This window comes from Hypomesus nipponensis, chromosome 22 (assembly GCF_054491055.1).
Source record: "Hypomesus nipponensis isolate SF chromosome 22, ASM5449105v1, whole genome shotgun sequence".
NCBI lineage: Eukaryota > Metazoa > Chordata > Actinopteri > Osmeriformes > Osmeridae > Hypomesus > Hypomesus nipponensis.
The window spans coordinates 6,657,794-6,671,683 of record NC_140382.1 but is presented as its reverse complement, the minus strand read 5'-3'; the positions used below and the strand labels follow the sequence as shown (position 1 = coordinate 6,671,683).

The window sequence follows — 13,890 nt, the reverse complement described above, 5'->3', positions numbered from 1 at the left end:
GAACCGCTAGATGACACCGAAACACTGCTGTGTACGGATGTTGCTGATTATCTCCTTAAACAGCCTCAGGTTTCACCCAGGTAGGCTCCATCATCAAATCTATTGAGAGAACACCCTAAACTACTGACTCACTTGTTAATATAGACATAAATGCATTGACACCCATCTACTCTGGCATATTCCTGTAAAATTCCTATCCTCTTATCGAGATATTATTAAGATAATATATATCTTCCTAGATCCGTTAGCCTACATGCCAGACCCGAGACCGACCGTGAGAGCTCGTTGGGGTAAGCCGACCTTTTCGAAGTTAGACACGGAGGATTATCGCAGTAGCCTAGCCTATAACCTAGCTAGCCAACAATACATTTTATCCCAGTTAACCAGGACAACAGACCAATTATATAAGAGTGTTACACAATAAAGATAGCAGAGTCGGATGTATTGAAGCCTACATAATTATTATTATTAATTGCTATAATTATATTTTAAATGGCTTGGATTAAAGATATGTCAAGACAGCATGCGTTGGGAAAGGTGCGCGTGTCCTCATTTGCTGTCGTTTTTTTTCTACAGTGACTTCCTCCTTCTCCCCCCTCCGCTTCAAGATTTTCGAACATGGGGGGATTTGACCGAGGGACCACGTCGATCTTCAGACTACAGAACTGTGGGAGACGCCCACAGAGCTCTGTTACGCACTGTGCTTATAGCGCACTTGAAGAACCTCTCCCTATCAGGAATATTAATTGGGAAGAATAAGTCTATTCTCTAACTTTAAGACACACTGGAAAATGGTTTTACAAAGGGTATTCCGTGCTGTTATCATGGGACCGCCCGGTTCGGGAAAAGGGACCGTGTCAGAGCGCTTAACTAAAAGTTTCAGTCTTAAACACCTTTCCAGCGGTGACCTTTTACGGGCCAATATTAAAGCCCAAACAGGTAAGTTGAGTGTGCATGATGCTCACCATTATTTACAGTTGTATTGCATCAGAGATGGAGGATACGGTGAAGCGGCTGTCCGTAACTCACTAGTTATTTCTGAAGTGTAAGCTCTGAAATGTCACATTTTATCAATCCTATTGCATATTTGACATTGCCTGGAGGGATAGCCTATAGTATAGAGATCAGAAGTTGGAAAAAGTACAACAGCGATTTTTGCCCTTGCTAATCATCTGGATTTCCAGTCGGAATAATTGAGAAAAGATGACTGAAAAGAATGTAAACCAACACTCACCCAGGCCTGTTTAAAGTCTGTTTTCTGGACCTACCAGATAAGAGAAATTCTCCCTATCCTTCATTTTTATCTTGCTGTTTAAAAGTAATCTACCGGGAGTCAAACACAAACCACACCGTCCTGAAATGGGTAGACACTACACATGAAACAAATGTAAACACTAATCCACGTTTGATTTTATAAGAACAGTAATTAACACTTAATGAGCACAATCAATTGTACCGAAGTCAGACTCAGTAGATCTGCTATCTGACACAGCCATATGAGCCATGTCTTGTGAAGAACCCTTAGGGCCTAACCAAGGCTAAAATACTCTCCTTAAAGAAGTCTCCTGAAAAGCTTTCCCCTACACATATTCTGTTCATTGCCATTGGAGTTTGTAAGTAAAGTTTTTTTTTTTAAACGAACATTCCTCGCCTGCAAGGTTTACAAAAGGCATGTAGCAAAACTGGTTTGTGTTGACAACTCACACTGCTTATGGTCTGCTTGTTTTCGCTAGTCGTTACATTGAAGGCTCGGATACCGTAGAGGTTCATCCCTACAAGGAGCTAGCTTGTATTAGTATTCCCACAGTAGGTCCTGCAGGGCCTCCCTGTGTTCTTTTTGTCAGGAAATTCCATTCTCCTATTGGACACCGACCAATTAAGGAGAAGGCCACTGAGAAACTCTACCCTCCCCCAAATCGACTTGTTGAAATTGTATAGAGGAGATAAAAAAGATAGATTTTTTTTGTTGTTGAATTTGACACAGAAAAAGATTTACGTGTAGATAATTATTCCTGTGTCCTGTCTCCTGTCCTCTCTCCTCCCCCTTGTACTGCCCCTGCTTTTTCCTCTCTCCTCCCCCTTGTACTGCCCCTGCTCTTTCCTCCTCCTCTTCTTCTTGTCAGAGCTTGGTCTTCTGATGAAATCCTGCATCAGCCATGGTCAGCTGGTGCCTGATGATGTCATCTCCCGCCTAATCCTGGCAGACCTGCGAGACATGGACCACACCAGCTGGCTGCTGGATGGTACGTACATAAAACCCGGTACCTGTAACACAGCACATAGTACCTACAATCTAGTACCTAGCACCTAGAACCAGCAGTCTTCTGGACAGCAGCCCTGTCAAACTAACCTCTCCCTTTCTTTGTCTTTCTCGCTCTGCCCTGTCACCCCCTCCAGGTTTCCCTCGTACGGTGGCTCAGGCCGAGGCTCTGGACAGTGTCTACAGTGTGGACACCGTCATCAACCTGGACGTGCCGTTCCAGACCATCCAGCAGCGACTCACCTCCCGCTGGCTCCACCTCCCAAGCGGTCGAGTCTACAACATCAACTTCAAACCACCAAAGATTGCTGTGAGTGGTCAGAGCTCAAAGCTGATATACTGCCATTTTGCTACCGGAGAATATTTGGTTTGGTTGTTATGGTGAGATGATGGTCATGGTACTTCCTTAAACAAAATGCCATTGAACCTTTGAACCCATAGAAGACATTGCTTACTGGGTGGGTAAGAACACAACCTTGGATGCATAAGAGACATTTACACAATAATATGATTTCATAAGGGACACAAGGTATTACAAGAAGTAGTGTACTGCTTATTGTTTATAGGGGGGAGGGGAGGGGGACGGGGTAGAGACTCTCTCCAGAGGAGCTGGAAGGTCTAACCAGATAGGTATGGAAGGACCTGAACCAACAGTGAGTGTTTCCAGTGATGCCAATTTCTGCCAGCATGGAGATGGGAAGTTGACAGTGACTGTTGACTGTGTCAACAACGTGAAGGAGGGACCCCAGCCGTAAATAGTTGAGGGAGGACGGATCCTGGGTTGGCTTCTCCAGCAAGGGGGCGACTTGAGCCATCTTTGAGTCTGAGGAGAAAACACCAGTGGTTAAAGAGGTGTTGATGATTGAGGAAATATGGAGGGAGGGAAAACGTAAGAAAACCTTTACTACTTTACAAAGTGTTGTTGTCCTTTAGGTTTCTATGATATTGTGTCTCTATACCCTCGGCACACACATTCTTGAGTATTTCTCTGATTCTCCATGCAACCATTTGAGTAAGTTTGGCTCTCACACAAGTGGTTATGGCTATCTGTTTTCACAGTCTAAATGTCCTTTAGAGAAAACTAGGCCAGTGTTTTTCCAGGAGAAGGAAAGAGGGAGTAGAAGAGAGGGTGAAAGTAGGAGGGCAGAAAGAGAGTAGGGTCGGACAGATGGATTAAGCATCAACGATAAAAGCTAAGGGAGAGAGATAAAGAGAGACAAAGAGAGAGAGAAGGAGATAAGACAAGGTGTGGATTGTTTACCGTAGACATCCAAGTTAAGACCTTTAGTCTCATCTCGGCTATTCAGGCTGAAGTTACACCAGGGCAGCTGTATTGTGTAAACATAACTGTAAAATGGGAGCTGTGCTGTTTGGCCTCTGTCCATTCCTCCTGTGTCTGTGATTTCCAAAGATTGTAATGTGAGACTGCACTTCATGAAGCCCAGAAGCTGTAAGACATTTCTGGTTGAATATTAACTCTGTATTTGTTCTGGTATGCGCTGAGAAGTGACTGAGTTTAAACAACAGACTGATAGTGTCAAAAGGTTTCCCCGAGCAAAGCAGGGCGCTACAAAAGGGGGGACATTGGTGTTTCAGAAACTTCACTCCAGTTGAGTTTGAGTTACAAAGAGCTGCCCAGTCCTTGGTGTGTATAGTTTGTTTGACTTGGTCTCTCCCTGGTTCCTCAGGGTCTTGATGATGTCACAGGAGAGCCTCTGGTGCAGAGGGAGGATGACACGCCAGACACCGTGTCCAGGAGATTGAAGGCCTACGAGACCCAGACGCAGCCAGTCCTGGAGTACTTCAGGTAACATAGCGGAGGTGGTTCGGCGACAGAATACAGCAGAAGGACCTGGTGACCTGGGTTCAAGTCTCACATATACACTTAAAAAGCGTTTAAAAGGAAGACCTAGCAAGAACCAATTTTAGCTCCCCAAACTAAAGCCTCAGTCATGGCAGGACTGTGTGTAAAATAAAAACCAGGCTTACTCACGTGTGCATCAATCAAACGTGTGTGCCCTGAGCGAATACGTGATACATCATGTCTATTTTTGGACCAATTAAAAGGATGAACATTCAGCTTTTCCAGGGGCATGTGTCCCAGTTACAGGCTTTTCCCACTGCAGAGTGTTGGTATCTCTTCATCTTTGGTGACTAGCAGACAGCAAGAAGATGAAGTGAAAGGTATAAAACATGACGTCACAGAGACAGAAATAGAAATAGTGGACTCAGGCACCAGAACCAGTGAATCAGAATCACGTTACCTCCTTCCCTTATTAAAAAATAAATAAATTAGTACCACAGTAGCACAGCTACCAACAGCTGCTCTTAAAAAAAGCTATTGTTGATAAAAAAGACATTGAATCTTGATACAGCATAAATGATGGGATGTAGCATGAAGATATTCTTCCTCCTCAGCCTCTTCCAATCCTTATATTCTTTGTTAACTTGAGGTAAAGCGTGGATCTTATTACATTCTGTCCCGCAGGAGTAAAGGGGTCCTCCAGACATTCTCTGGGACGGAGACCAACCAGCTTTGGCCTCTCATCCACGCTTCGCTGTCTAAAGTGCTCTCCAACCAGAGCCAGAAGGTGTTGGGGAACATGTAGAGAGCCTCTCGGAGGGTCGAGGGACATGTCTGGCTCCTGGGTTCTCATGGCCTCGAGGAACTGTTCTTTTCCACAGCTACACTCCCTCTACATTACATTTACAGTCATTTAGCAGATACTCTTATCCAGAGTGACTTACAGTAAGTACAGGGACATTCCCCCCGAGGCAAGTAGGGTGAAGTGCCTTGCCAACGGACACAACGTCATTTTGCACAGCCGGGAATCAAACCGGCTACCTTCTGATTACTAGCCCTGATTATTAGCCCAATTACTAGCCCGATTCTCTAACCACTCAGCCACCTGACTCCCCATGCTGCTCGCTCTACGCTCCCTCTGCGCTCCCTCCACCCTCCCTCTACGCTCCCTCTACGCTCCGTCTACGCCCCCTCTACACTCCCTCTACCCTCTCTCTACGCTCCCTCTACGCTCCCGCTACGCTCCCTCTACCCTCTCTCTACGCTCCCTCTACACTCCCTACCTGGACAAGAATAAGGCAGATGTACTGTCACATTAGGGGTGTATCTCAATGGTCTCAAGTGACTCCCTCTAGTTTTCTCATTTAGCTCTTCATCATTGCACTGGTGTGGATACGCTGGATAGTAAATCCATTGGGTGGATTTATTGAAACTGGTTCCCTTCTGTCAGGGGGGTTCCTCAGTCACAGACACAAATGAAGGTGAGGAGACAAGGGCAACGCAGACTGTTGAGATGCACCCCTCCTGTCTCAGTTCCTTTGAGTTGTCTTATCCAGAGCCGGGGAACACTCCTCCCCCAGCCTGTCTGGGACAGGGAAGGGTCATTCCTTATCACATTTCAGTAGCACAAGTGCCCAATGTGTATGTTGACACTAGATCATGAGGTACCTATGATGCAATTTAATGTCTAGAATGATTGCTTTTACAGAAACGATGAATCACAATGCTATTAAGGAGACTGACTGATTTGTATGCCTTTTTAACGACTGACACTTGATTGTGGTGCAGCTTCATAGTGTGGCCTTTGGTAGCTGACCATGGGTGCACTGTGGGAGTAGACAGAGATACGAGGTACTGTTTGTTACTGAGTAGGAAACATTACATTGGCAAACATGACAAGCACCTAGCTATCGTCTCTCTAATAAAAAAAACATTGTTGATATAGAACAGCTACATACATAGAAGTCTGTACCGTAGAGAAGCCGTCCATGAACGTGGCACTGTGTAAACCTGTAGTTTGTTCTATGATTGTGGCCTTATTTCCACTAGATTCTAATATAATTTGTTTTAATATGGAGTTGTTGTACCCAGCATTGTATGTCTTCACCAGCAACTTAGTAAAAAAATCTATTGTTATTTTTGATGAAGCAAGACATCTGTGAATTAGTATACTTATGTGAAACAAGTTTATCCACCTCAATGGAATAATTTAAGGGAATACATGAAAATAAATTATGCACAAAGTAGCGGTTCACATCTTCATTCATGTTTATTGTCGCTGTCTGTTTAGAGCACATCAAAGTACCTTATTAAGGAGTGTGTGGAAGCCATGCCTCCTGTCCTGTGCTTGGCTAGCGTACAGAGCCACCAGCACAATAATGGGATCTGGCTCTAATCTTGCCAGATTAGTGTTTTGTAATTAGTATCAATATCCATGCTCCATCAAAGGGCACTGGAGAAGCCAAACATTGACGCTAGCAAGTTTCATATTTAAATCCTGAAGAAGCCATTGTCATCTTTGTGCGATTTACGTACAATAGCTTACAAGCGTACAACGACGACGTTGGAGCTACACCCGGTTCCTGGAGTCTGAAGATTTCCCCAAGTTTTTAATGAAACAACCAACGGCATATTCCAGATTGTTCCAAGGTGGCAAATAAATAAACCTTTGTGTTGAGTTTTTTTTTTTTTACTGTCACAGCAGCTGAAATCCAATTTTGCTTTGCATAGTAAGTCGGTCATGGAGGGGACAGGCCTAGCATGACACTGTGAAGGCTCACAGCGTTACTGCTGTGACCCTGTCATCTATACAGCATCACTGCTGCGACCCTGTCATCTATACAGCATCACTGCTGCGACCCTGTCATCTATACAAGCACAGACAGAGCCATCAGCAGAATGGCATGGTGATAAATGATAGCTTATTGAGACGGGTCCTGTATTTGATGCTTGATGATGACAATCCTCATTGAAGTTCAGCTGTCTCAGTAACAATCCATGTAATGTCAAGTTTTAGTCAGGGTTCAACAAGTTAACGCACTTTCCTACAAATTCCTTTTGATCGATTAGAGATTGGATGGGCATCAGTCGTCTGGGAACAGCAGCAGCACTCCTCCCACGAGCGTACGCTCACTCTGCCAAGCCGTCTGTGTAGGCCACTCTCTGTCTCTTCAATGGAGGAAAGTGAAAGAGATGCTGGATCCAGTCAGAGGTCCCCACTTCCGTGTTGTTTTCACACTGACGAGTGACTGTGACCGACGTGGCTGGTGGGAGCTGTGCGTGGACCGGTCAGCCTTCTGTGTGACACTCGGGACCTCTGAGAGGTAGCCCCAGCTGGATGAGCAGCACGATGGCCTTCATAACACACGGACTGACATTCTATCAGACAAAAATAAACATAGAAAACAACAATTCTGATGGTCTAAAAAAAACCAAACAAAAAAACACATGCCCAAATGCATTTGCCCCCGGGAAAAAAATCGGACAGACTTTCAAATCCACGTGATTAGGAGACAGTGACGGTGAGCAGGAAAGAAGCAACAGGAAGTCTCTCAAAAAATGCCCCTCTGTCCTTCCACTTCTTCTTTCCAATACCTCTCCATTTGGAACAAATTTAAAGTGCAGGACACATTCAGACGCAGATTCTGCATACAAAAATAAGTCTCTGTGAAGCTTAGCCCTTAGTCCTCCATTTTGACGTTCTCCTATATTCAGTCATTCCCTTACGATGGGGGGGGGGGGGGGGGGGGGGGGGGGATGAGGGAGCGAGAGGTCTTGCACCCCATAGGCTAGGAGGTCTCCATCATGCGCAGGTCGTCTGTTTCTGCAGCGTCGTCCTTTGCCCACCTGGCTGTGGTTGCCCAAAGGCCCGCCTCCAGACAGCGCTTTACATGGTACTCTGCCACCTGGTGGAGAGAGAGAGAAGAGGGGGAAGGAGACGAGACAGAATGAGAATGTGCGAGAGAGAGAGAGAGAGAGAGAGAGAGAGAGAACAGAGAGAGAGAGAGAACAGAGAGAGTGCAGAGAATGACAGTGAAACACCAGCAGGAGAGGGATTACCAGGCCCTAGTGCTCAAACAGATTAGGATGTTACGTAACCTCTCAAGCACTATGCTGCGCAGGGTGTCACTGGTTCACAGAGTTCTGGAACTCTGGCTCAGAACCGGTGCTGTGGGAGGGGAGGAAGAGGAGATGTTTGTCTCCCTATTTGGCAGACAGTCAAACTGAATGGCCTGCTGGGAAGGGGGGGGGGGGGTGTTCCTCTCATTCTTTCAGTCCAACAACAACAAGCTGTGTTCTGAAGCACTACAGCATGACTGTCTCATTAGAACACACACACACACACAGCAACACCATCTGCCACCTCATCTATTACTATGGCTACCTTTGCTACGGTCTAGACTCCCTGTCGTTCAGTGCCCCCTGTGCAGGGGCTTATGGGAAGTGAAAATACCTGTGGGTTCATGGTGCTCAGAACATTCTGGAGGATCTGCCTGTCTTGCATCTGGAAACCTGCCTTCAGCTCCTACAAACAACAACATCACCGCAAACAGTGATGAACTCATTAAATCACGCACACATCACCATCCTGACATATTCGTCATGGCATAACATAGTAACACCACGACATTAACATTATAACATTACTCTCATTACAACAGAAACAATATGGTGGGTACTGTAGAGGATTTCTCTCCTTCACACAGCTTGAGATTTCCTGTAAACACGCGACACGTCGTGGCATGACGCTGGTCCAGGGTGCGTTGCCCTCGTGTCCACTAGGGACAGGAAACATCTGGGCAGACTTACGGGAGGCAACGACTCCAGAACCTCCTTGGGGTCGAGGGGACAGTGTGAAGTGGCGGTGGCCTGGTGTTTGGCGTCTGTGAGGCCGTCTCCACCCTTTGTCTTGGCGGTGTACTCCCTCACCCTCCCCTTGAAGGCCTCCAACTCGGTCAGGAACACGTCAAGGTAGCCCTCCTGCCCTGCCTGGGACACACCACACACCAGCTAGAGTATGACTCATCACCTGACCGGGGGAGGGGTGTCCAGGTCTGGAAAGGTCCGGCATCCCACCCTGAGGGGGAGGGGGGGGGGGTGCTCACACACCAAAACTTGAATAAATTGAAATTGAGATCATTTATTTCCAAAGTCAATCAAAAAGCCCAAGCAAAACGAATAAATGGCGTAGTTCAAAACAATAACAGCTCGAGCGTCCGCAAACAAAAATATGAATCCAAAAGAGTTTTTCATTCAAGGTTATTCTTTTGGATCAGAATCATGCAGTCCCACCTGCTTTGAGGAAGAGGGATAACTGCCGCAGGGATTATGCGGGTTTCCTTTGACACAGATTAGGCCTGACTCAGATGTCTGATGGAGGACGCTCTCTGGATTAAGATTAATCTAGTTGATGGAAACCTCATCTAGCTTTGAGCCACCATTGACCGGAGCTCGTATGATGTGTCATTCCAGACTGATTCACTAAATGCTCACAGGGGAGTCAGATGGCTGAGCGGTTAGGGAATCGGGCTATTAATCAGAAGGTTGCCGGTTAGATTCCCGGCAGTGAAAAATGACGTTGTGTCCTTGGGCAAGGCACTCCATCCTTCTTGCCTCGGGGGAATGTCCCTGTACTTACTGTAAGTCGCTCTGGATAAGAGTATCTGCTAAATGACTAAATGTAAATGTAGATGAAAACGCAGTGCACTTCAAACATGATGCCATATATATTTGCAGTGCTTGTGTGTGAGTGTTGATGATTACTCGTCATGAATCGTGTCTCTCTCTAGTGGTCAAAAGACAGCAGTGCATCAAACTACAAATTTCCCATTTGGTTCTCCTTTACTTCCCTCACTATCCTCCCTCTCACCATCCCTCCATGACAGCTCGCCAGACAGTTATATATAGTGTGTTACCTTGCTGTTACATAAGAACATTACTGAAAGCAAGAGGATCAAAGGAGCCTTCTTCTCGTCCCTCCTCCAGACCTGGCTTAACACAGGTTGAACAATGCTGTGGTGTGTACAAATCATACCACACACAAACACCTATTTAAGACATATTACACACCGACCTTTCTTTATTGTGATGCTAGTGAAACTATGCTAGACACGTCATGTTCCTATAACACTGTTGTTAACTCACTTTGTAACTTTTACAGCTCCTGTTTGCATGTTATATCCTGCATCCTCAGGCCAGCTCATTGTGTTCTTCCCTACTACAGCTCCGTTCCCCCTTTGTTTACTCACTTTAGCTTTGTGGAAGAACTGTCGGAAGCACCCTCTGGGGTCCTGCTGGGAACTGCTGGCCATCTCCAGGATGAACTGCATGGCAACAGCCTGGTGAGCCACCTGCTCCATCAGTGCCTCCTTCTGAAGAAAGCACAGATGGACCACTGGCCTGAGAGGGTGTGTGCATGTGTGCTTAGCAGGTTCCTTGAACTTCAACACTGGTGGACTGTTGACAACAGAGCAGGGGCCTGTTCCATGAACCCCGTTTACAAAGCGTTGGGATTAAAGTCCCAAACCTGATTTGAATGAAACTACAAATTAACCAGGGCTAAAGCGGTTCCATAAAGGCCTATTCTAGTTCACGCAGTCCAATATCTTCCCTGGAAGGGACAGGACTAAAGAATTATCGACCAATCGTTGCATTTGGCCCAAATGTAATGATAGGATGTCAGTCCTGTCTGTCAATCTAGATTTGCACACTGACATGTGACCATGGAGGGACAGCAACCCTCCTCAGGAGTGCGTGCGTGTGTCTGCGTTAGGAGTGCATGGGTGTGTTTCTAACCTCCTCGGCCTGCAGTCTGAAGCACCAGAGGATCAGGTAGTTGGCCGTGTCTTCACAGATGAGCTGGGGCAAGTCTGACAGGAAACGCTGGCTGTCATCCCACCTCCTCAGCATACCTGATAGCAAAAGTGACAACAACAATTGTCGCACGGGCCGCGTCAACGCGAGTTGAATCATACTCCCCAATGCCTTACCAAAATGTCTGAGTTCTTGTTCATACTTCTGAACAAAAGTCTTGCTCTTGTCCTGTTCCATGTCAACATTCTTGCTTTGGACATTGATGATGCTCTACAACACAGAAGGTGGGTTGGAGGTTGGCTGAGTAACAACGTCACTCAGAGTATGCATGTGTGTGTGTGTGCGTGGGTAAATGAATGTGCGAGGAGGTAACGGAACGAGTGAGAAAACGATGTGAGAACGAGTTGGCGAGCGTGCGGCCGTGTGTCTCAAAGTTACCTTGTCAAAAACGTCTCTGCTGCCGTGGGCACCGAGCACGGGGCTGTGGCTGGGGTCATAGCCTCCCAACATGCTCTCCTTGCGCCTCCACTCCGTCTCGGTGACGCTGAGCTCTGCAAAGGAGGCCCTGGCCCGTGCACGCTCCTGCTCCGTGGACTCTGAGCTGTGCAGCTCCAGACTGCAGAGCTGGTCCTGGGCTTCCACCAGCCCCCAGCTGGACACCACTGAGGCCTTGACACTCTGGCACAGGGAGGCCAAGGACGAGGACAGGCCCTCTGCCCTGGCTGGAGCCTTGTGAGAAGGGTAAACAGGTTTGGAAAGGAGGATGGGGGACAATATTGGGGTAGGATGAGGGTTGAAAGGATGGGGGAGAGGAGGGGAGAGAACAGAAAGTGATGTCAAAGGAAGATAGAGCACTCTTTGTCAGTGACAACAAAAAGAAGCCCTTCATTAACTCCCCAAGAAAATATAATCGCCTTAACATGGCAACTGTAAACAAGGCCATGGCAACATCGCCCACCTTTGCTAACCGAGCCACAGATGTCCATGTACTCATGGACCCTGCACATTAGGGAATCGTACAGTGACGCATTGACTATTTAGGGTTGGTGATCTCATCCTTGGGGATAGCATTAACAGCTGAACTAGCTATTTGATGACAGCGCATGAATACAGACGTCCAAGCCTCGCATACGCATGTAAGGTCCAAGGCATCAAACGGCTACCGCAGCCTTTAAACCGTATTAATGTAAGGCGGTTCTGCCTGGCTATGTATGACGGACGCCGTGCTCTTTGGTTTCTTGATGTAGGTAGCTATGGCCATTGTTAGCTAGTTAGCCGACCTAGCATAGCTGTCAAGCTGCTATTCACATTAAACATTGATCTCGCTGAGTCAGTGGCATTCCCTAAGCACAAAAGTAGTGATTGTGTAAGGTAACTTGTAAAACAGCATTAGTGCTTAATAGCTAGCCTACAAGCCAGCCTTTTCTGATGAGGACATGAAAAAGAACTAGTTTGAGGGCTAGTTAGCATTAGGTAATGAGAGCAAAAGCTCCTTCTGAACTCCTCAGTCTCGAACTCTCCTGATTTAAGCTAACAAGCTAATGTAGCTAGCTAGCTAGCTACTATTTTAGCTACTATTCATAAATCCCCGTTCGAAGACGAAATCAACACCAACAATACCTGAAAGTTAAGGGGCGGAGTGTCGAAGTTATTTGGTAAAGAGCCTGAGGCACTGCAGGGATCTCCGTCCGGATCTGAGAACATCGGATCTCCGTCCCTGAACCACTCCATCATTAACACACTGTCTCTGTCTTTGGTCTCACTCGGGTTTCTTACTGGCGAGGCGATCGCTACCAGCTCACACTTCTCCGTCAGTTCTGCAAGGTTCCAATACACACAATCAACGTGCTAACTTGTCTATGTCATTTAATATTGCGATGAATCGGTAGTCTGAAATACAACACAGCCATGAACAGCTTATTTTTGCTGACAGTCCCCTCCACCTCCTTGTCCATGCTGCTGTGCTGTGTCACTAGAGCACGTGGCCAACAACTTTGATCACGTGACACTTGTTTTGACGAGCAACTAAAGTCCGTGTAAAGCAAATTCCGATATTTTTTTTTACAGACGAATGTTTGAAATGTAGTGCTAAACACGTTACAAAAACCTTTACTATGTAGTAGCCTAATTAATTGTGGAGTTAGATCGTTAAAAAGTTTTTCACAGTTTTTGTGTTCACTATTTTTGGGACGGGACTGAAATAATCCCTCAATTACGCATTGTAGGCACATGGAATATGGCTCCTCTCCCAACTCTATAGCAATACGTTTTGAAGACTTCTGGACTCGTTGTTAGTTGTAACTAGAGGGCGTTAACATCAGTGGTTTACCTGCTCAATCGCGAGTGAGTTACTGTCATCACCTTTTATTAATTTACTGTAATTTTTATAGCCTACAGTTTGCTAGCTACACCGTCATCTAGCAATTGTGTATTCCCTGGATGCGAGAATTTACAAAACAACCCAGTCTCCTTACTAAAATTTCCCAAGAAGGATGAGATCAAGAATTGGTGGATTGATTTTCTGAAGAGCCAGCTTGATCAAGAGCTGATGATCTCCACCACACCCGCCTCAATGAACAGTGAACATTTTATAACGGGTAGCCTACCCTACTTCTACAAACTTCGATTATTTTTTTGTTGTATGGATTTCTGGCAGACACACCCCTTATTTGTTCAAGATTTTGATTACTTATTTTATTGCGACCATTCAAATCTGGCTGGGTGGTTCGTAACACATTTTCCTGTGGTGTGACAAACTCAGAACACATTTATTATTGACTTTACACGTACTTTAAGACAGGTGTTCGTCCAAAAATTATATAATTGCAAACAATTAAGAAAAATAAAAAATAAAAACATAAAGCTAGTGTTGTCCACATTCGTGCCTGTCAAACACTTGATGTGGTATACATACAGTTACATATCATATTACTGTAAATGCCTGACGTGAAAATGTATTACATTTACATGCACAGCTCTGGTCGAAGTAAGTTTATGTACTCAGGTGTACGTG

The 13,890-nt window shown here is 45.9% G+C and overlaps 2 protein-coding genes across 3 annotated transcripts; one reads left to right on the top strand and one right to left on the bottom strand.

Annotated features, from left to right (window-relative positions):
- Positions 1–5: 5 nt before the first annotated feature.
- Positions 6–6,310, top strand: ak3 (adenylate kinase 3). Its single transcript, XM_084687796.1, has 7 exons — positions 6–80; positions 240–290; positions 577–939; positions 2,124–2,243; positions 2,398–2,570; positions 3,949–4,067; positions 4,749–6,310. The coding sequence occupies exons 3-7, from the start codon at positions 792–794 to the stop codon at positions 4,867–4,869; spliced, it is 681 nt and encodes a 226-aa protein (XP_084543922.1). The 5' UTR covers positions 6–80; positions 240–290; positions 577–791; the 3' UTR covers positions 4,870–6,310.
- A 4-nt stretch (positions 6,311–6,314) lies between these two features.
- cdc37l1 (cell division cycle 37-like 1) lies at positions 6,315–12,860 on the bottom strand. Of its 2 annotated transcripts, none has more exons than XM_084687794.1 (8): positions 12,498–12,860; positions 11,316–11,606; positions 11,054–11,147; positions 10,860–10,975; positions 10,313–10,435; positions 8,874–9,053; positions 8,518–8,589; positions 6,315–7,969 (listed from the first exon to the last, which is right to left on the bottom strand). In XM_084687794.1, the coding sequence occupies exons 1-8, from the start codon at positions 12,609–12,611 to the stop codon at positions 7,853–7,855; spliced, it is 1,107 nt and encodes a 368-aa protein (XP_084543920.1). In that variant the 5' UTR covers positions 12,612–12,860; the 3' UTR covers positions 6,315–7,852. The 2 variants fall into 2 exon arrangements, with proteins under 2 accessions (XP_084543920.1, XP_084543921.1); XM_084687795.1 differs by having other exon boundaries at positions 7,876–8,232.
- Positions 12,861–13,890: the final 1,030 nt, after the last annotated feature.

What these genes read in the sequence shown, in the direction of transcription:
- ak3 (XM_084687796.1), top strand. Translation starts at nt 792, where the DNA reads ATGGTTTTACAAAGGGTATTCCGTGCTGTTATCATGGGACCGCCCGGT. An exon ending in TCAAACCACCAAAGATTGCT is followed by an intron (nt 2,571 to 3,948) that starts GTGAGTGGTCAG and finishes CTGGTTCCTCAG; the next exon opens with GGTCTTGATGATGTCACAGG. An exon ending in CCAGTCCTGGAGTACTTCAG is followed by an intron (nt 4,068 to 4,748) that starts GTAACATAGCGG and finishes TCTGTCCCGCAG; the next exon opens with GAGTAAAGGGGTCCTCCAGA.
- cdc37l1 (XM_084687794.1), bottom strand. Translation starts at nt 12,611, where the DNA reads ATGATGGAGTGGTTCAGGGACGGAGATCCGATGTTCTCAGATCCGGAC. An exon ending in GCAGAGACGTTTTTGACAAG is followed by an intron (nt 11,148 to 11,315) that starts GTAACTTTGAGA and finishes TCTGTGTTGTAG; the next exon opens with AGCATCATCAATGTCCAAAG. An exon ending in TTCTGGAGTCGTTGCCTCCC is followed by an intron (nt 8,590 to 8,873) that starts GTAAGTCTGCCC and finishes TGTTGTTTGTAG; the next exon opens with GAGCTGAAGGCAGGTTTCCA.